Raw genomic sequence first — 22,811 nt, 5'->3', positions numbered from 1 at the left:
GACCAAGAGGTACTTTTTTACGTAAAATGCTTCAAATTTTTAAAATTTAAAGAAAAAAAACAAAAACTTTTCACACAATTTTTTTTTAGGTTTTTTTTAGGCTCATTCCCTAGATGATACGCACCTGACTAACTAATGAAAATTATGAAATGACAACTAAATTCAGCATATCAAAATTGGGAGAATACCAAAATTAAAAATTTTTATATTTACCCGTTTCGAAAATAAGTGGAAAAAACCATCTTCAGGTGCTCCCTTTAAAAGGGGCGTAGCTCCCTTGGGGGGCGTTTGCCGATATATATTTATAGGAAAAAGTGAGGTTATTTTTGACCAAAGAATACAGGGTTCGCGTTTCGTCCACTAATTTTGGGACACCCTGTATAGTTTTTGATTATAAATTAGGTTCACACGGGTCATACCAATGTTGATTTAATTTTATATCATTAGTTAATTAAATATTTTAATGGCTAAAATCATAATGGGGTTTATTTACCTTCTTTATATTTCATACTTTAAATTTTGGGTTACATTTAGAGCCTTATTAAGGCCTTGATGCTTTTCAAGATTTGGGTGTTATTGGACAAGGGGTATTTAAAGCAGGTGACGTTAAGGTTGTATGTATTCTGTTAAGCTAATCCCCACACCACTCTCGTGGGCTAGTTGGATTTAAACCCTTGATACCCCTATCTGCCATAAGCCATCACTCTTTTATTATTCTCATTTTAAATTTAAAATTTATATTTGTTTTGTAAGGTTTAATATTCACATGCTCAAGTTGTTCATTTAATATCAGTATAAAATGTTAACGCACAACCATGAAGATATAATAAGAAAATGTAATAGTGGACTGTATTTTAGTAAATGATATGGTTCAAAGGAATTGTACGTTACATACACACATGGTTTTAAATGTTTGAAGTAAAGGGCACTTACCAATGGTCTTCTGTCTTCACTGTAGATAGGGACGTCCCTTTATATAACTACCAACTTCATAAGCCTTGCTCTCACAACCAAATACAAATTAAAAGGTCCTTATTTTGGGTTTCGTAGAATTGTTAGGTCCGACACTCACGTCGTTCTTAACCCGATTGCTAGTCAATTGTCTCTGCTTTTTACCTTGCTGGTAAAAGTGCCCAGAATATACCAAATATGTGTAGTACATGCGCGATTAATAGATTTTAACAATTATGATTTAGCGGTGCGCTAACATTATCGGCCGCCAAAACACACAGTGTTTTCAGTGGGAAAAAATATACTCTTGAACAGAAAAATAAACAACAAACACCAGCATATTGTATACCCATGTAAAACTAAAAATATAAAAATAAAATTCTGAAATTACCTATTGAAAATTCCCTATTAAATTCCCAAATTCAATAGGTAAGACTTATAGACTAATTAAATTGTTAATTTTCAGGAAGAGGACACAGTTTAATAACTGGTCTCTTAAAATTACCCACTGAAGTTTTAACCGTTGCAACGCGAATTTGTCCGTCTTCACCGGGATGCAGTTCAATAACGCGACCGAGAGGCCATTTTAGTGGCGATTTTAAATCGCTCTGAATCAAAACTAAAGCATTAAGTTTTATTGGAGTAGATGGATTTGACCACTTGTGGCGCTGTTGCAGGGTGTTTAAGTATTCGAAAGAAAATCTCTTCCAAAAATCAGCGTGTAATTTTTGTATAAGTTGCCATCTAGACAGTCTATTTATATTCAAATGACTTAAATCGGGGTCTAGGATTCCAGAGTTTAGAGGCTCGAGTGTTAGAAAATGAAAAGGTGTTAAGGGTAAGAGATCATTAGGATATGTAGATTGTGCCGTAAGAGGACGTGAATTTAAAATGGCCTCGATTTGACAAATTAAAGTTGACATTTCTTCAATAGTCAGTTTTTGGTCTCCAACCACTCTTAAAAAATGGGATTTAAAACTCTTAACTCCCGATTCTGCCAACGCGTTGAAATGAGGTGAAAGAGGAGGCCCAAGGTGCCAACGAATTAAAAGTTTCTCTGAAGCTTCCTTGGAAAATTCTACAAGTTGATTTTTAAAACCTATAAAATTACTGCCCTGGTCGCTCCAGCAATCAGTTACAGTGCCACGTCGTGAAATAAATCGGCGAAAAGCCGATACAAATCCTTCTGTAGATAAGGTCGTTGTAAGTTCCAGATGAATAATTTTGTATATTGTGCAAACAAAAACGCAAACATATGACTTAAAAACCTTTGCACCGCGGTAACGATAGGGAGTTACATAAAACGGACCACAAAAGTCAATTGCTATGTGAGAAAATGGTTTTAACTGATTGATTCGATGAAATGGTAAATTTCCCATTGGAGGGGGCTGATATGGTTTTGGTTTTGTTCTAAAGCAAAGTAAACACTTTGATAATAATTTTTGTATGACATGTTTAGCAGAAATGATCCAGAATTGTTGTAGTAATAAATGGTGGAGGGTTTTTAGGCCTGGATGCAAATGTTGGTTATGGGTATACTCAATAACTAGGTTAGTAAAGGGATGAACTTTTGGTAATAGGAGAGGATGCTTGGCAGAGTAGGGTAAGTCTGAATTTTGAAGACGTCCACCCACACGCAGCATTCCTTCCTTGTCAATAAATGGTGAAAGTTTTCGATAAGGTTTTGGAATAGGAACATCTTTATTTAGTTTAGAAATAAGATCAGGGAATGACGAAGTTTGGACATGTTTAATTAAGACAGAGTAAGACTTCCACATTTCATCTGGACTCGGATATTTATACAATTTTGTAGTATTTTTCTTAAAATTCGTTTTTACTCTGACACAATATGATAAAATGCGTTGAATTTTAGGTAATGACGAGAACTTATTGATAAGAAGATCCAAAGTATGATTCTCAACAGTCGTAGTAAAAACCTTGCGTTTTTCCTCCATATTTACAGCGCTAAAATCCTTTTTTGGAAGATCCCTTACACTATCGGGCCAACTACTTTTTGGATGCCAAAGAAAAGCAGGGCCCTTCCACCACAAATCATGATAGATCAATTTAGAAGCTGTTAAGCCTCTGGAAGCACAGTCAGCTGAATTAATAGCTGATGGAATATAATACCAAGATGAAGAGGGGATTATTTTTTGTATATGATTTACTCTGTTTCCCACAAAGGTCTGCCATCTCTCTGGAGGAGAGTTTAACCAGGCAAGAACTATTTGGGAGTCAGTATAGGCATAAATATTATTGATGGTAATATGAGTAGAAGAGGTGTGTATGACAAAACTCACCAGATTGCTTAAAAGAACCGCGCCTAGTAATTCTAATCGAGCTAGAGTTTGACGATTTGAAATTGGTGCTACTCGAGACCTTGCGCAAACCAAAGATACAGAAATTTGATTACCACCTTCTACTCGAAAATAAACTACTGCGGCGTAACCTTTGTTAGACGCATCACATATGGCTATGATGTCACAAGATCTGTTTGCAAGACTAATTTGCCTTGGAAGTTTAAACTCTGATAACAGGGGAAGTTCAGATTTTAACTCGGTCCATAACTTTACTAGAGGTTCTGGAGGAGTATCATCCCAATCTATTTTTAAGAGCCATAGTTGTTGCATAATGTATTTAGCTAATAATAAAATAGGACAAAGAAGACCTAAAGGATCAAATATTCTTCCTATGACCTGCAAGAAAGTACGTTTTGTACATTCAGATTCATGTGGTTTGTATTGATAAGTAAATATGTCACTTTTTGGATGCCATTGAAGGCCTAAAACCTTGATAAAATTTGGTTGTTCTTTGTCAAAAGAAAGAGACATTTGGCGGTCAGATTCAGGGACTGCAGCTAATAATTCTGGACAGTTTGAGGCCCATTTGGCCAACTGAAATCCACCAGATTTCAATAAGTCGATTAGCTCCCTTTGAAGATCAAGGGCTGAAGAAATAGAAGGGCTAAATCCGAGAACATCGTCAATATATGTATTTTGTTTTAAAATACGACTTGCATTGGGAAAGTTTTCCTTTTCGCGTTCTGCGAGTTCATTAAGGGTCCTTATGGCAAGAAAAGGTGAGCTAGACACTCCAAAAGTAACTGTATTGAGTTCATATTCGCGAATTGGATCCTTTGCTGAGAATCGCCACAAGATTCTTTGAAATTTTCTATGTTCCGGGGTTATCAGGATTTGTAAAAACATGCGTCTTATATCGGCTATGAAAACTATCGGATAAAGACGGAAAATAAGTAATAAAGAACTCAAATCGTTTTGTAATTTAGGACCAGGTAGCAAAGTGTCATTAAGACTAAGACCTTTAGGACCCTTTGCCGAAGCATCCCAAACAACACGGAGTTTAGTGCTAATACTATCCGGTTTTAGTACACAATGATGTGGCAAATAACACGAAATATTTGGTTTGGGCAAGTTAAATGGAATAAGAGTCATATATTCATGATGAATATATTCATTTATAAAATCTGAGTAAGAATTGTATAATTCAGGATTTTTTATAAGTGGGGATTCAAGAAGTAAAAATCTTCTGAGGGCTTGAGGATAAGTATTTCCTACGTCTGGTTCCGATTCTTTAAAAGGAAGGGATACCATAAACCGACCAGTAGAGGTCCGTTTGACAGTTTGGCTAAAAATCAACTCAGCCCTTTGATCATCCCCTGAAATTAAAGGAGCGGAAGGGATTTCTTCAAGTTCCCAAAACTTGGTCATTATTAACTCAAGAGGTTGAGCTTCTGAGTTGTGAAGAAAATAAGAAGTCGTTTTCGAGGGACAAGAATTATTGTTTACTTTACCCAAAACAATCCAACCGAAGACGGTCTCAATAGCCGTAGGCTGACCAACTTGGCCAACAATTTTCTTTTCTTTTAGTATCTCAGTAAAAACTTCGGCCCCTAATAGTAAATCAACTGGACTAGAAATATAATAGGATTGATCAGCAAGTTCAAGCCCTTGTAAGTGTTTCCATTCATCGTTTTGTAAAGTAAATGAAGGCATGTTCCAGCATAATTGTGGTACAACAATGGCTTCAAAGGACAATAAAGGATTAACTTTCCACTTTGGTTTTATGGTACAATGAGCTATGCCCTTTGAAGTGAAGGATGACATTTGATTTTAACCAAAAATTGAGGTTGTAAATTGACGCCTTGGAAGACCAAGACGGCGAAGACAGATTTCTGAGATAAAGCAGTTTTGACTGCCATTGTCAATTAAAATTCTTATGGGTTGATAATTCCCTTTACCATCCATTATCTCTACGACAGCTGTAGCTAGAAGAACAGTACCTTGAATAGCAAAGGTATTACCACAATGGGTATTTAGATTATCGTTAGTTTGGTGGGTTGTGGCAGAATTAGTAGTAGAACAAGAGGGTAGGTTTGAAGCATTAGGTTCCGAAATATTTTTAGACATATGAATTAATGTATGGTGTTTACCATTGCATGTCTTACAACGATATGTTGAAGAACAATTTTGAACAGAATGAGATGGGTGTAAGCAGTTTAAACAAAGGTTCTTCTGCTTAACAAATGAAAGGCGATCTTGCGAATTTTGTTCTGCGAATTTTGTGCATTTTGTATGTACATGTAAGGCATTACAAAGAAAACACTTAATGTTAGGATTAGGTAAAGAATTGTTATTAGATACGTAGGCTGAAAAGGCAGTAGCAGGTTTATTATTGGATTTGAAATTCGGGTATATATTTTGTTTGGTATTTGGCTGAAAATAAGATTTGTTAGATTTATTAGATATAGAATGTTGCAAAGACTCTAAAGCTTTACATTTATTTTCCAAAAATAAATATAAATTCTCATATTTTGGAATTTCAACTTGACTAAATTCTATTTCAAAACTTGTTCTTGTAGGTATATCTATTTTCTCTAGTAGAATAAAAAACAGTAAAAAATCCCAGTTTTTTGTTTGAAATCCGAGAGCATTCAAGACTGCTAAAGACTCTGAAAATGTATCAATCAAATTTCTTAGTTCTTTCGAGCTATCATTTCTTAGTGTAACTGACATTATTGCATGAATTGCATTAGAAGCCATAAGCCGTTTATTTTGATAACGACTGATTAATTTATTGTATGCGATATTATAGTTATCATCTGTGATAGCAATGCCTGTTAACAGTTTCAAAGGCTCTCCTTCAAGAAAAGAAAATAAATACTGTAGTTTTTGAACATTGCCTATGTTATCATTGTCGTGAACAATTTGGTTATACAAATCAAAAAATGTTGGCCAAGATTTCGGATCACCCTTAAAGGTAGGCACACTTAATTTATGCAATTTAGCATTTGATTCAACTCGAACAACATTGAAAGAAGATTGATCGGTTTGCAAGCAAAGTTTGTTGTAAATCATTTTACATTCGTAATAATTCTTCACAACATCTTTCTGAATTTTGTCTTAAGTTTTATAATCCTCATCAGAATCTTCTGGGATTGCCATAATGACAGAATTATGGTACTCTCCAAATTTTTCATAAATTTCATCCAAATCGGAATACCTAACTTTAAAGTGCTCCATGTATTGCGGACTTTTTTCAGACTCTTTAGCGAAACGATGACATTCAGCTATGCTATTAGTAAGCACATCTCGTTTCTGAATTGCCTTTTTTAAAGACATTTTTTTTTTTTTTTTTTTAATAAAAATTTTTTATTTTAATTTTTCCCTAGTTTTTTTTTGATAGCTATACCTACTTAAATTACCATAAAAACCAATAATCTAAGGCTATAATAAAAATAAGTCACTTGAAAAGTACGCGAAAAGAAAATAAATAAGTTTTGGGATCAAATCTGCTACACTATACTAAAGCTTAAATTCAGAGCCTCGCGGTGCGAATTGACCGGAGTCGAGACTGTGAAATGCAGTAAAACGCGGGACAATTTCTGCCGCGGGATGGTAATTTACTCGTCTAAAATAAATTTCAATGTCACTGACGAGCGGTGATCGGTTTTTTAAGAGACATTCAGAAAGGATTGGAAACGAACGAATGACGAGTACCGGTGCGCGCAGCGCTTTGAGCGGAGTACGGATTGCACTACACACTACGTAAAATTTTTAGAATAGTTTTGAAAAAAAACTTGTTTATATGTTTTGGAGACTACAATTATTATTTTTTATTTTATCCGGCTCGAAGGACCAAAATGTTAACGCACAACCATGAAGATATAATAAGAAAATGTAATAGTGGACTGTATTTTAGTAAATGATATGGTTCAAAGGAATTGTACGTTACATACACACATGGTTTTAAATGTTTGAAGTAAAGGGCACTTACCAATGGTCTTCTGTCTTCACTGTAGATAGGGACGTCCCTTTATATAACTACCAACTTCATAAGCCTTGCTCTCACAACCAAATACAAATTAAAAGGTCCTTATTTTGGGTTTCGTAGAATTGTTAGATCCGGCACTCACGTCGTTCTTAACCCGATTGCTAGTCAATTGTCTCTGCTTTTTACCTTGCTGGTAAAAGTGCCCAGAATATACCAAATATGTGTAGTACATGCGCGATTAATAGATTTTAACAATTATGATTTAGCGGTGCGCTAACAGTTTCTAGAAGTGATCAGTCTAAATATAAACTAATATTTTTATATGTAATTGCATAAATTTGTCCGAACCAAACATAACTGAATCGATCATTCTTTTCTTTTCCAGTGGTCTTAATATGAATATCTCCAAAGAAAGTCTCCCATCAGAACCTTCGCTTCTAAGTCCAAAGGGTCTCAACTCGTTGGAAGAAAAACCTTTGGACGATCCCAAGGATGAGCAGTTCGATGACTTCAGTGACCTCATGGACTATTTATCGTTAACCAGCATAGAACAGGCAAAAATCAGGGCTGAAGTTTCAAGGACAAACAAGGTCGTTGAAATAGATCCTAAGAAACTGAAGAATCCCACTATTGCGGATGTTAAGAACATTATTATCGAGTAAGTACATTTGTAGAGAATTCTTTTTTCTTCATTGTAACTACACTGTATCTAACTTAAAGCATGTTATTGATAAAATTCACAAGATCAGCTTGGCAACTTCGTCAATACTTTGACAAGGAACAACTTTGACGAGTGACAAGCGCTGTTACCAATGTGCCTTAAATGTTCAATATTTCAAATACTTTTTATTTTATTAATTCTTGGAAAATAAAACTGTTTCTTCCCTCCCTACTTTAAAAGAGTCGTATTTGATTTTCACGTGTTTCGTATGTCGATTTATTTATGTCACACCGGACCGACACAACATTTTATTACCGTTTTCACGTTTACAAAACAAGAGGGTTTTTCGGACCGAAAATGGAGGCAGATTTAAAAAAAAAGGTAAAATTATTCTTTGCAATCCATTATAGAGCGAACCGATCTCAAAAGGAACACGAGGAGAAAAAAAGAGGATGAAAACCCTTTTTATGCATAGCAAACTAGATACCCCTTATATAATTACCTTTTCTGGCAAATAAAGAAACGGAAGAAGTTGCCGGATGCTCCGATTGCACGGTAACAAAAGCCTAATTAATTAAATAAAAGACCCTCCTTTTTGAAATGGGGGGAATAGAAAACTAAATGTAAAAATTACTGAATGCACCGGTCTCATCATCGGGCTTATTCATTTCTGGAAAGTCTCCTCCCTTTGCTCTTCTTTTCTTGGACCTTATTAAAATAACTACATTATTCAAACCGCGAAGAAGATTTTTCTAAGAATTGCGTTTTATTAAGGAGCAGAATGAAACCTTTGAAAAGACCTCCTCTATTTATAGGCTATGCATGGTTAAATGCAAAAACTGAGAGTAACCGGAGAAGTATTAGGAACTGTGGAAATTATAGTCGTATTGGCATGGCCGCCTTAGGTGTCTATGCAGATTTTTGAAAGATCAGGTCACATCTCAATGAAAAATGTATGTTGTAGTGAATATATGATTTTTTTTTATAACAACGTTGTCAAGTAGTAAAATATAAAAGTATTTAATAGCAAATTATGGGCAAATTGGCAACGCTGCATTTCTTTCTTACACAAATCTTATCGCATGACTTCTGCTAGCATCCAGAATAATTGTTAACGTCAGAAACTGATACTCTCGTTGTCGCATCATCTGATTAATAGGTTTATGTTTAAGAGTTTTCCTACTTAATCTGTTATAATAAACTAGTCATAAATTTGAAAAATTAGAGGTATACCGCAACGCCGCGTTAATTTTTTTTGCAAAAGAAACAAAAATTTCCATCATAATGCAAGTCCTAAGGTTGGAACCCTTGGGGTTACAGTCAAATCACAAAATATTCAGAGATTAAAGGGACACAAAGTCAATGGTCTCAAAAGATGTTTATTTAAAAAAAAATGATTACACGTGTTTCGCCCTAAGGCATCGTCAGATCTAAAAGAAAACAGAAAGCAACCCTAGTATAAAAACAACAATGCATAGACACAAATTACAATATAGAGATTACCATAGAGATACCATAGAGAAGATGGAGATCACAAGAGCAAAAAGGAGTCCGGTACTGTCTTGTGTGAATGATGTCAAGTCATATATCACTTTTTATTCTTTATTTTATTTTTTGCTTTATTTCCGTTCTCCCGTTCAACTTAACCTCACTCTGCTTGTTTTGTTTACTTTTATTTTATTTAGTTTTGACACCGGAATTAATGTGAACGTCAGCATTATTTTTATTTTGTATGTATTTATTTTTGTTTTAACTTGAATGTTTGTGGTGTTAATCCAATAGCTTTACCGGTAAGTCAAATCTCTATATTGTAATTTGTGTCTATGCATTGTTGTTTTTATACTAGGGTTGCTTTCTGTTTTCTTTTAGATCTGACGATGCCTTAGGGCGAAACACGTGTAATCATTTTTTTAAAAATAAACATCTTTTGAGACCATTGACTTTGTGTCCTCTAATCTCCGAATTTTTATTATCAAGAGGTCTCTTTGAGAAAAATGGACTACTTTTTTGAAATCACAAAATAGTTTTATCGCTAACCAATCATAGAACTATTTAGTTTTAAGTACTATTATATTCGTGACAAAAAAAATGTAATAATTGGAAAATTATAAGCAAATTTTGTCGTGACTTGCTTGACTTTAGCGACCATCGTATGTTCACAAATATATTTTAGTCAAGGCATTGATAGAACCGTTGCTCGCTTATGATTATTAAAGATTTCTGTTTTAGTAAAGTTTTTTGTTCAGTTTTGCTTTGGTGCAGAATGTCATAAGTTTATCAGATTCAAATTGTATTCTTTTGAATTGTGAGGCATGGGCAGCCAAAGAGGCTGTTATACATATAGGTCTCTTGATAGACCCGTCGTACCTCCCGAAGGTCTTCCAGAGATCAGTAGTCTTAGAAAAAACTAATGAGGCACTCTGGTTTGAAATATTTAATGTCACTAGGTAAACTGTATGGTGTTACCCAGATATTAGATACCCTGTAGCCCAACTTCACCAGTTGCATTCCATTACCTTATTGGAGCTGACCTTTTTGGCTGTAATAACCTTAACGGCAACCTTGCTGTCCAAGCAGTTTTATTTATTCATTTATAATACTATCAACAGCAATTATGCCATCTATCAGATTGACAATGTCGTCAATATGTCCAATACTCATTTTAGGCGGATTCAGAATAAAGACTTCAGCCGGGAAGATAGTAGCGTGCTCCTCCAACGAATATACCAACAGATATAGAGCCCCACTACAGAACTTTGCACCAGCTCTGTTGCTGGTTCCCCTGTTTACCAAGGCCCATTGGCTGCTCTCTGCCTCCGATATAGGTCACAAAACCCTCACAATCTACTATCTCAGATACTTCATTTAAGCGCTTGTAGCCTATGTGCAGTTCTCATTGCAGTCAAGACTATGAAAAGAGCTTTAAGAAGAAGCTTTAGGAATACCGTAATTGATAAAGCTGGTAGGCGACCTTAGGTTGGAGAGTGAAAACTTGAAAAATGTAGCATCTAATCCCATAAAAAATACCACCACCTTGACACTAACCAATGAATCTTCGAACCCAAAAACGAACTATTAATATTATGTTATTTGTTAATTAAGGAAATGCCAGAAGCCAAGTACCTACTTGGTTCATTTTCTGATAACCTACCTCACATAAAAGATACATCTACTATACAGGTATCTTATAAAAGATACCTCTAGAGTAGCTAAACCAAGCAAAAACAGGGCGTTAAAATTAATTTCAATCTGGTTAAAGTCGATCAACTAAAGAAAAACGGCTTCAAGCAGAGAGAAAAATGTCAGGTAGTTCAAATCGAATTAAAAGCATGGAAAGAGGTTGCTGAAAATGTAGTCATTATCAGAATCGATTTCCATGTGTTGCTGTTTAAAAAAACGTAAACTAGAACCTTCTCCTAGTACATCCGAATCCAAGAATTATGAAATTGTCTAACTAAATATTTGCGGACTCCGATCAAAGTTAACCACTTTTCAAACAAATGTTTCTGCTAGTATAAATCACTAGTTCAGAGGTAGTTGTTCCTGATATTGAGCAGTTATTGCTCAGAATTGGTACTGGCTCTAGTGTATTAATAGTAGCAGCTGTTTATCTATCTCCTTCTACATAGTCAAGCAGAAAATACCTAAGGTAGATGATTAAAATCGAAAGCCAATGGATGAAATTACGACACTGATTGTGTATTGTGTACGGCTGTAATTTTTGTGTATTACATATTTTCTACCAGATCAACAATGTTGCAAATCATTCAAGCAAAATGCTAAATTTCATTTTGTCTACAAAATTGAGCACTATAATGATACAAAGCGATGATGCACTGACTTCTGCGAATGGGTATCATCCACCTTTGATTATCCAGATCTAGAACTCGGGCAATTACAGTAATTCGGAGAGTTAGTATGATATTATATTTTACAATAATTTTAAGGTAGCTGATTTGTCTCTGTTGAATGACTACGTGGATCAGATAAATTAGGAATGAGATATTATTCCATTACCCCTCTTGATTGAACGGTCAATCTTTTTTATGACATTTTAAACTTTTTTATTCATGGTACTGTTCTACAAAAAGAAGTATCCAGACGCAAATTTCTTGCTTGGTTTTCAGCAGAGTTCAGACAACTGAGAATAGAGAAAAAGCAGGATCGCAGATAATTTAAGGCTGCTCGTTTGTGATAATGCTTTATTTAATTATCCTCGCTTACAATCGTATTTAGATTATACTACTAAGGTTTTGTTAAAGGTTCATAAAATTTTTTAACTGAACATAATATAAAAAATATCTGGAATTTTATCAAAAGTAAGAAAAAGGAAATAACTTAAGCCTAATTTTATAATTTTTTAATAAAAAAGCCTTTTACTAATTTTTAATAAAAACAGTTTATTTAAATAAAAATGTTATATTTCAAAATAAATTGTCAATCAAACATATTTGTGTTTCTGAATTTTCTATTCCGATATCCGATATAGGTTCATACGGGCTCCACTTTCTGTCTTCAAACATGTAGTTATGTTCTTTCTCGTCCACTTCACATTATGTTTGGTGAGTAACTCTCCTCGAGTGTTTTTCCACAATCTTGAAAACTAAGGTACATACTACTAATCTTAAGATCTGGTAGTAAGGCCGGTATCAATAACTATAAGCCAGTTTGTAATATCAGCTCTATCACAAAATTGTTTGAAAAGTTTGTCGCCTCATATTTAATATCCATACCCGATATAGCAGAAATTGTTGATGAGCAATTTGGTTTGCTTTCAAAAAAATCTACAGAACTGATTTTAATTATCTTTATTGACTCTCTGTCGGGCGTCTTAGATGAGGTGCACCATTGACACTGACTTACTTAATAAACTGAAAGCTGCTGACAATCAGGGTATATTATTGGAATGTCCCTTATTATTCGTTATATTTATTAATGGCATATTCAACTGTTTTCAATTCTCTAAATTCTTTTGTTTTGCTGATGACCTAAAATGTTGTATTTTTTTTTCGATCGAACATTATTTTTAAACTTCAATCTGGCTAGTTCAGTGGTATCATTCTCCTGCTCCGGATCTAAATATTGCAAAAGTCACTCAATATGCTTTTCTAAGAAACAAAATAAAATCTTTCTTTAAAGTGGTAGGTACAAATAACCTACCTTCAAGGTTTTTGAGGCTACCCTCAGGTTTCATCAGTATCTGAGCGTTACCCTGGAGTCTGACCTATCATTATTTCTAGGGCACTCAGTAAACTTGGGTTTATAAATATATACAGGATGTTCCTTAAAGTCGTGCTAATATTTAAGACGGTGATTTCTGGACCCATGTGAAAAAAGTTCCTATGAACATGTCGTAAACGTCTTAACTTTTGAGATACAGGGTGTTAAAATGTTAAAAAAAAATCAGTTTTTTAATGATAACTTTAACAATATTGTCGACATTTTTATGAAATTTTGTATATGTATTCTATGCATCAAGACGCATTTTTTAATGTACAAAAAAATATTTTCTTAATAAAATTTTTAAATAAAAATTATTTTTAAAATCCTCAATAATTTTTTAGAAAATTTGATGTTCTGGTTTTTTTTCGTCCGACGCATGGTTTTCGGTTAAAAAAATAAAAGCAACTTTACTTCCCTAAAAAACTGATGCGGTGTGAAAATGTTTGTTCGTCGATTGCAAGCAAATTAAGGGATCAGATTTATTACAAGAAGTATGAAAAGTTAAAAAATTTAAGAAATACTCATGTTTTTAACGCGTTTAAAAAGTAAATGGGAGTAAAAAAGTGCCGTAACGCGTCTTTATTTAACGCAATAGTTTCTTATTGCTCGTTGCTATGGGCATTGGGCAACGAGCTGTGATTTTAAATGTCAAATTGTTAAAAACCATCACAGCATGTCATTTATTTGATTTTTAACTATTTATTGAATTTATTTCGTTCCCACGCTATTTTTCTGAATATTAGTAATGCCAAATTATACCAATGAAAAAATGACAACAATGCATTTCGTATATGACGTCGCTGATGGTAACGCAACAGAAGCCAGATCAGATAGCCGTTCCTTTTAAATATTCATCGTCGTCTTAGGAAAACTGGTTGTTTCAAGAAAGGTACTCCGGAAGGTAGACCTTGAACTGTCAGAACCCCTGAAATTGAGAACGCGGTTCTACAATCAAACGAGTACGAGGAAGATCGAAAATTTTCACAAAAATCATTTGTGGGCAGAAGAAAACCCCCATGACATAACCGAAAGCTATTTTCAATACCAATTTTCGGTTAATGTTTCAGCAAGAATTATTGGTGATTACCTAATAGGCCCATTTTTACTACCAGAACGCCTTGATGGTCAGTCATATTTACAGTTTCTCGAAGAAGAACTACCTGGGCCTCTTGAAGATATGCCACTTCTATTGAGAAATCGAATGTGGTACATGGTTCATTTTAGTTTAATCGTCCGAAACCATTTAAATACCGTTTATCGGAATCGATGGATCGGTCGCGGAGGACTACAACAATGGCCAACAGGATCCCCCGATCTCAATAGCTTAGATTTTTTTTATGGGGGCACCTTAAAACTCTAGTTTATAAAACCCCCGGAAATACTCTAGAAGACTTAAGAGACCGAATAGTTGCCTTGTGTGAAACTAGACGAAATACGCTGGGAATATTTGAACGTGTGCGTAATTTCATATTTCTTGTAATAAATCTGTTTCCTTAATTTGCTTGCAATCGACGAACAAACATTTTCACAGCGCATCAGATTTTTAGGGAGTAAAATTGTTTTTATTTTTTTAAGCCAAAACCATGCGTCGGACGAAATAAAACCAAGAGATCAAATTTGCTAAAAAGTGATTGAGGATTTTAAAAATTATTTTTTTTTTAGAAAAAGCAGTGGCGAATATCTAAGATATATATTTAGCCTACAAGTCCAATATTGCTCCGTGGATGAATATACCTAGGATTTCCAACATTTAAAAATGTACTATTTATAAAGTGTAGTATTTTCAGTTGCAACATTAATTTATTATATTGTTAACTCTTATGCCAAAAGTCATGACTTTAAAAAATGTAACTTTAAGTTTTAATAAAACTTTAAAAAATGTATGATGCTATTGAAAAAAAATCGATATGATTTTTAAGTCTAAGCATTTAAATTTTTTTGTGTTTTCTTGTACCTGTCTTTGATTTACTTTACGTAAATTATCTAATGATCATGTATGTATATGTTTTTCTAAGCCTATTTTTTCTTACAATTTATTTTATGATTTTGAGGTTTATATTTTATCTTATTGTAAACGTTATTATACTACAAATTTTCAAAGCCCAGAAATAAATAATTAAATAATACACAGTGGCTGATTCACAGAGGGAGGGGAGCAACTGAAGAAGAGTCTCGCTTTTCCAACAAATTATTCGAAAAATCATTTACTGCCTATATTCATAGCCTACCGATGGATATCCGTAAACCGACAAATTAAGCAGGGCCGAGAAAAAGCTAATATTTTAATTTAGCGCGTTTTTCAAACCCGTTTCGCTAGCCGGGAGGACTCATTTTCACATTTCCGCTCATGCGTCCTTGCATTATTTAGCTGAGATAACGCATTGTTTTCCGTGTCTCCCTCACCCTGGATCCGCCCTTGTATTACATAAATACTAATTAAAAAAAGAAAAGAACAAACTTTTACCAAAAGTATGCTCCGGTCTAATTACTACCTACCAAACAAGGAAAAAAAAGGAATAAAGCCAAAAGGCTTTATGTAATTTTCATGACAGTGGATTATATAATCCACGGTATGATGTAATTACTTCATGCCACAGGGAAATAACCACCGGTCACCGGACAAAGGATCAAATAAAGGGCGCAAATGAGTCTGGAGCTCTTCTCCGGTCGAAACGGCGACGAATATCATTTAGAAATACGGGACGAAACATCATGCTAAAGGAAGTGAAAATTATAAATCGACAATAAGAGATACGAAGGTAATCTCGAAAGGAATTTTTGGTAAAAGACAGATCAAATTTAGACTACATTATTTGAAAAAACTTATTACTGTAGCGTTATTCCCGTTCGTTAGGTGTGGAATAAAACAATCGAAAATAGTAGACCAATTCAAAGATCACTTACGATTACTAGATATATTTATTTTTGCTGTATTTATTTACAACTATTTAAATCTCGCGCTAATATTTTGAATTTTACTAAACTGAAAACTGACCACTATGGGCGATGCAACTCCTTATATATACAGCAGAACGCTGTTCCGGAAGATTCCCATCGTCGATGGCTTCCAGCAGTTTGTATGGCCTAACCCAGGATGTTTGAAGTTTAGGTGTCCCGTCTTTCCGTCTCTTAGGATCATAGAGCCAAATCAAGTCACCATTATTGTACCTCTGATCTTTGGAATTAACATCATGAGCGTCTTTCATCTGATTAATGGACCTATTCATTCATTCCACCATGCGATCTGTCTGCGGATGTAATGTTCTAGCTATCGTTTTCTTGATTAGAAGTATCAGGAAATTCGAAGATTCAAGATTTAGTCCTCGGTCTGAATATAACACCAAAGGTGGATCAAATCAGTAAATTCATTCTTTTATTAAGAGGTCGGAAATAGTAGATGCTTCCTGGTATAGTAAATGGTATGCCCCAACCTAAGAAGCTGAAGTAGTTCACCACGACTACGGTGTACTTACTCTCTAATTCATATTCGAAAAACGGACCAGCAACGTCAATAACAATCTTTTCAAATGGACTTTCCACGTTGCATTTTTGATGCATCAAAGCCTGTTGCTTCCTCTGTGGCCCATTACTTGCCGCGTATACAACGCATTACATTTCTGATACAACGGAATGAATTTTCTCTAGCAACTCCGGAAACCGACATTTAGGCACAATGATTTGCTTTGTTTCCTCTGTTCGGTCGTGGTCAACTGTTTTACTTCAACACCGCGAGAGTCCATCTTCCAAAATTAGAGAGTTTCATTGTGCTCAATATGACTTGGCATTATGGAAATACTTGGCAACTTCTTCGCCAGTTGGCTTCTTTCCTTCCTTTATCCAGGCTAAGACTATCTGGATATCGGAATCTTTCTCTTGGTCTTTTATAAAATCCCTATTTTGCCAAGTATTATCGATGATGGTGGTTCTTAGCAATTGAGCATCTTTCTCCTCTGCTCACTGACAATGTTTACCACTGTCCTTTAGGCAAGCTCTTCTTGATAAAGTATCTGAATTTCCATGGGTGCCACGTTTTCGATGTTCAGGGCCAAACTTCTATAGTTTTTCTAGCCATCTTGCCATTCCACCTTTTATCCCCGGATTTTTAAACTAATAGAGCCATTTTAAAGCTGCCTGGTCAGTTCGCAGCAGAAACTTTCTACTTGTAGAAGTTCTCCACCTGTAACACCAGCTAATAATGCTCGGCGTGTGACGCCATACTTGCGCTCTGGCTTGGACAGTGTCTTACTAAAATAGCCAATGACGTTTTCTCCTTGGTAATTCTGGATTTGGAACAACACAACTCCTATACCCACATTGTGAGCGATGGTATCCAGTACAAATTTTCTAAAATTCAGAAAAAAATTAATAGGGGATAGCTCAAGATAGGTGCTCAAGATAGGTGTCAGAGCCTCTTCGTTCCTGACAATCTTGGGACCATTGGAATTTTCGTTCTCCTTCTGTTAGCCCATCAATGGTTTTGCAATGTTGGTAAATCCATGCCCATAGCGTCGGGAGTAAGTGTATAATTTGAAGAAACCGCGTAGGTTGTTTTGGGCGCTGGCCAATCTTTGACAGTCAGGGAATTTGCCTTATTAACAACTACTGGATTGTAAATGGCATGACCCACATACTGCAGAACTCTTTAAAACAGATGATACTTCATGAGGTACTCAAATGATTTTTCTACCACAATAATGTCATCGAGGTGAACAGACAAGTCTTCCAGGGCAGCCTTCTTAAAACAACTCAATCAGCCGTTCAAAAGTGACAGGGGCATTGCACAGTCCAAACATAATTTAACGTGATGCTTATCATGCAACTTGTTTATTTGAAGTATTGCTGGAACTGCAGAGCAGTATTCTAAATCAGTGCCTTTCTGTAACAGCACAGGCTAATGATTGATATTCATTACCCTCACAGGAATACTCCTCTCAGTACGTACAAGGGTCTTCAACTGCTATCCCTTGAACAACAGCCTCATCATGCAGTGCAGGTTTAAACATGACTACTTTGCCGTCCGAGTTATTGGTATTAACGCAGCCCTCCAGAACGATAGCGCTCCGTTCTAGTATCAAAGCCCCCTTTGGAAGTAAGACTCGAACACTGTATTCCCTGTCATGATGCAAAAAAATCCTTGTCGTTTATTTTCAGGACTCTCTGCTAAAGTGTCCGTTCCGATGACACCTCATTCTCAATCTCAGCTACTATCACAAATATTTAAATGTGACTTTTCTTATTGTGAACGTGATGTTTAATTGACATTTGCTCGATACCCATGATTGTTCGTAGACGCCATTTTGATTTCCGAACCTTAGCTCAGGACTTCACTAGGTCAGGTTATGATTGTCTTTGTCGCACCTGTATCCAGCGGCACAGTGTGGATGGTTCTATCCACATAAGCGCGGACGAAAACACTTGCTATAGCGTTGCAGCGAGGAGAGGTGGGCGTTGCAGCGAGGAGAGGTGGGCAATATCTATTTTTACTGGGGCTTACTTAAAAATAGTCAACTCATTTACGTACATACTTGACATCGGCGATTTTTTTAAATAGCGACACTAATTTTTTAATGCGAATTATTAAACAGCGTGTTAACTTATACATAGCTGCAAAATTTCAACCTTAACATGTAGTCCATTTACTATTTAATATTATTGTAAAAGTACATTAAAACCGTTTTGAACATTTTTAACGATTTACATATGTAGAAATAATATAGAATGTGTCCAAAGTTAAAATACATTATTATAATGTTATCGATGATTTCTTTAAAAATGACTTTTAGTGCTTATTTCTCAAGAGCATGTCGACTCATACAAAACAGCAAAATTTTTATTTTTTGTGACCTGTGTGATGTAATTTGTTATTTTTATTATTTAAAAATTTTAGACCACTTGGTTTTACTGAATAATACTGTAAAATAGATTATTGTAAAAATAGGTTTTAGACATAATTTTAAGAGTATTGCTTTTTTGTAAACATTTTTTTTGTAAGGAATTTCATAAATTTTCAAAAATGTGGCATTCCTAAATTTAAACATTACTAAAAGACTTGTCATGAGTGTAAAATCTTTACTTTTTAATTGATCAATATAACTCGAATAATGAAATTTAATGAAGTACTGTTTTTTTAAATTTGACTGAACTTAACTGAAAAGGACGAGACTAAAATCTTAATGATGATTGGATATAGAGAAAAAAACCCAAAAGAAAGTTACGGACTAATTCGGGAATATGTATCCTGATTTACCATCGATATCGCAAGATCTTGTAAGCAAAATTGAAAATCAATTTTGAAAACATTTCCACGTTAGAATAACAACTGTTTTTTGTAAATCTGCGCTCAATGAAAATCCCAATATTAGTGTTACTCCAAATCCCAATATTATCCGTTAAAGAAGAATCCTAATATTTTTACTAGACAAATACGCTAATTGGAAGTGAGTCAGTCTTTAGTAGTAAGGGTTCTGAAGGCACAGAAATTTCATCCCTTTAAACTAACAATTTCCAATCTCAAAATAAGATGGAGATAGAAGAATCGAATTTTGCAAACAAATTATGAAACTCTGCAGAATAACATTGTCAAAACAGAAAATATTTCCTTTTCTGATGAGTCAACGTTTCTGCTGAACGGAGAAGTAAATCGTCAAAATTTTCGTAATTGGGCACAAGAAAAACGATGTTGCATGGTCAAGGCCACACTCATCAACTACAAGTTATAGGCCCAATTTTCTTTAAAGAAATTCTAAATGGACCAATATATTTACAGTTTTTACGAGGAAGGTCCGTGGGCGTCTGTAGCCAAATTTTATGAATCAAATGTATAAATTAAAAAAAAAATAAACATTTATTTATTTAATGCAATGATTAAGTATCGCTTAGAATATTACTTTATGACTCTTTCCACATACAATTTTGCGATTTAAACATGCAAACCATGTGATAATACACGCAACACCGGCACACGGACTATTCGCGGTATATCAAAGATTCTAATAGATCTCTGAACTTGACTTTATACTCTTAGCTTTTGGTCAAATCTGCTATGGGGCGTTGACTTGTGAGATATTTTATTCGACTAATTATTTCAAAAAACTTAACTGCAATCATATAGATTTTTTACGCCATTATTTAAACTATTTTTCTCACTGAAGATAAAAACTTCCCCCACGACTTTATTTGATATCTGACATAAATATCTCTCACAATTTTTTTGTAGGGATATTACAGGTTATTACTATAATATTTTTAGATCCACATTATTGGAAGTTTTTTAACAAAAATAGAATATTACCTTTCGAAGTAGCTACAATGCCATCTAGCGGCTGAGTAATGAACTTCAAAATAATTTCCAGCATTTTTTTGCCACTTTTATAACAGTTTTTTTTCAAGATTCTACCATTATTAGGTCTGAGATAAAACCTAGGAACATTATTAATAGGACACCCGGTACAGAAAGCCGTGGCACAATATCATATAATCTAAATAATATCTAAACGCTCGCTTTGAACTCCAATAGGCTAGGTGAGTGTTACTCAAACTTTTTTCGTAACGGAACGCTTTTAAAAAACTAAAATTTTAACGGAACCCTAAACTCTAAACTAGAAGCAAAAGCAGTTATATGTGAATTGTTTATTAATAATCATACAAAAAAAGATAGATACTGTAAGTAGTGAGTTAGTACGCAAATGATAACACTAAGTTCATTTAATGCGAGGCATGTAATTGTTTTTTATTCCTCATCAACTGGGTAATGTCAGGCTTGATAGAAGAAAGTTGAATTCTCATGTCTGGTTCAGCATCCAGTCTAATGCGGTATTTTGTTTTTGTAGCTGTATATGCTGAAAATCCCGTTTCACACAAATACGTTGTTGGGAGCGGCAGAAGAGCATTCAAAGCTTCTGTGGCAAGTTGTGGATATTCATCACGAACCCTGCACCAAAAATCATTTAGTGAAATTGTTTTGAACAATGATTCATAGATCTGATTTGACATATTTTCTTATAGTTTATTTTCAGTATTGTATTCTGTTCTTCAGGAAAGTAAGATTCAAAAGTCCCTTGCAGGGACTAAATTGCAAATTGCATTGAGATATTGCACCAATTCATTATATAAAAATAGTTCATTTTGATATATGAAATATTTAATTTTGAAATATTTCTGTATCACTAAGACTATGACGGAACTCACTTAGCAATGAAAAGCTTTTGATTTCTCTCTTACCAAAACAAGTAATCCAAAAATCTTATTTTCTTTTAAAGGCAGTTATTTTGTTGTTAGCATTGAAAACTGTTGTCTGTTTTCCTTGTAGTGACAGGTTTAATTCGTTAAATTTTCCAAACATGTCTGCTAAAAATGCTAGTCTAAATAACCAACTTTTATCAGACAAACGGTCTTTTAAATTAAAAAGAACATCTGTAAGAAAAACTTTTAATTCTGTTCTTAGCTCAAAAAGCCTTGTCGAAGTCTTACCCCGAGACAACCATCTCACTTCAGTATGGAGCAATAGTGTTTTCTGATTGCTACACAATCGGGGTTGTAGTGGACGTGACTTGACAAAATTAATTATTTTTTCTGACTCATCAAGAACCAATTTTAGATTTGGTGGCATTTTCTTAACCGCGAGTGATTGTCTATGCAGGATGCAGTGGCTGGAACTACAATTTGGCGCTTTCATTTTTATTCGTGATATTGCTCCTGCTGTTCTACCTGTTATTGGCTTGGCTCCATCGGTACAAATATCAATGCAATAATTCCAATCGAGTTGCTTTTCTTCAAAAAATATGTTAATCGTGTTAAAAATGTCTTCTCCGGTTGTGTTAGTAGGCAGGGATTAGCACATAAGCAAGTCTTCTTCGAGTGAATGTTTATATGGATATCGCACAATTACTAGCAAGATGGCTAGTCCAGCAACATCAGTCGACTCATTTGCAAGACGAATTTGTTATTTTGAAGCCGTGAAACCAGTTCTTGTTTTATGTTTGCTGCGATATCCCCAATTCGGCGCGTAACTGTATCGTTCGAAAGCGGCACTGTAGAAAGATGCTTTACAGATTTTTCGTCGAGCATACATTTTGTTATGTCTACCACACATGGTTTTATTAGCTTTTCAGCGATAGTGTTTGCTTTTCCTGCTTGGGCAATGCGATTACTAACCAAATATGATGCCTCCGTGGCCTTTTCATTCACAGTCTGAGTCGCATACCTCATAGTTTTTTGAGTTCTTAATAATTGTTCTTTTTTGCGTAGAAAAAATTCTTCAAGTACTTAGCTTCATCGCCTAGTGACGTCACTATGGCAAGAGAAATTTACTAACGTGTACATTTTCGTCGATTTTTGATGAGTTACGCCCAGGTGCCCTCAAAACAGCTTGCATGGAAAAAAATGTGACGAAAATCCTCAATTGGTTAAATTGGTCTACGAACTTCTGCTCCATCCACCGTATTCGCCAGATTTGATTTTGTGTGACTTATTCTTTCTAAACTTGAAAAAATCACTCGCCGGGCAAAAATTCGAATTGAATGAGGAGGTTATCGTTCCTATCCCTACAGAGGCCTACTTGGCAGACCCTTAGAAAACTTATTGTTAAGACGTGTTAAAGAAGTCGGAGCATCGCTGGATGAAGTGTATTGAGTTAAAAGGACATTATGTATATAAATAAATTATCATTTCTCCAAAATTTTCGTTT

The 22,811-nt window shown here is 34.7% G+C and overlaps 1 protein-coding gene across 2 annotated transcripts in view; it reads left to right on the top strand.

The window, feature by feature from the left end:
- Positions 1-22,811, top strand: part of LOC126737338 (extracellular serine/threonine protein CG31145) — a 601,920-nt gene that overhangs the window by 146,110 nt on the left and 432,999 nt on the right. For both annotated transcript variants that reach the window (XM_050442201.1, XM_050442202.1), the window contains one exon: positions 7,628-7,900. In XM_050442201.1, coding sequence (XP_050298158.1) covers positions 7,628-7,900 — 273 coding nt within the window. The remainder of the gene's footprint in view (positions 1-7,627; positions 7,901-22,811) is intronic.

This window comes from Anthonomus grandis, chromosome 6, assembly GCF_022605725.1.
Source record: "Anthonomus grandis grandis chromosome 6, icAntGran1.3, whole genome shotgun sequence".
In the NCBI taxonomy this organism is placed as follows: Eukaryota; Metazoa; Arthropoda; class Insecta; order Coleoptera; family Curculionidae; genus Anthonomus; species Anthonomus grandis.
The sequence above is the reverse complement of the archived record's forward strand: the minus strand, read 5'-3'. Positions and strand labels throughout refer to the sequence as shown.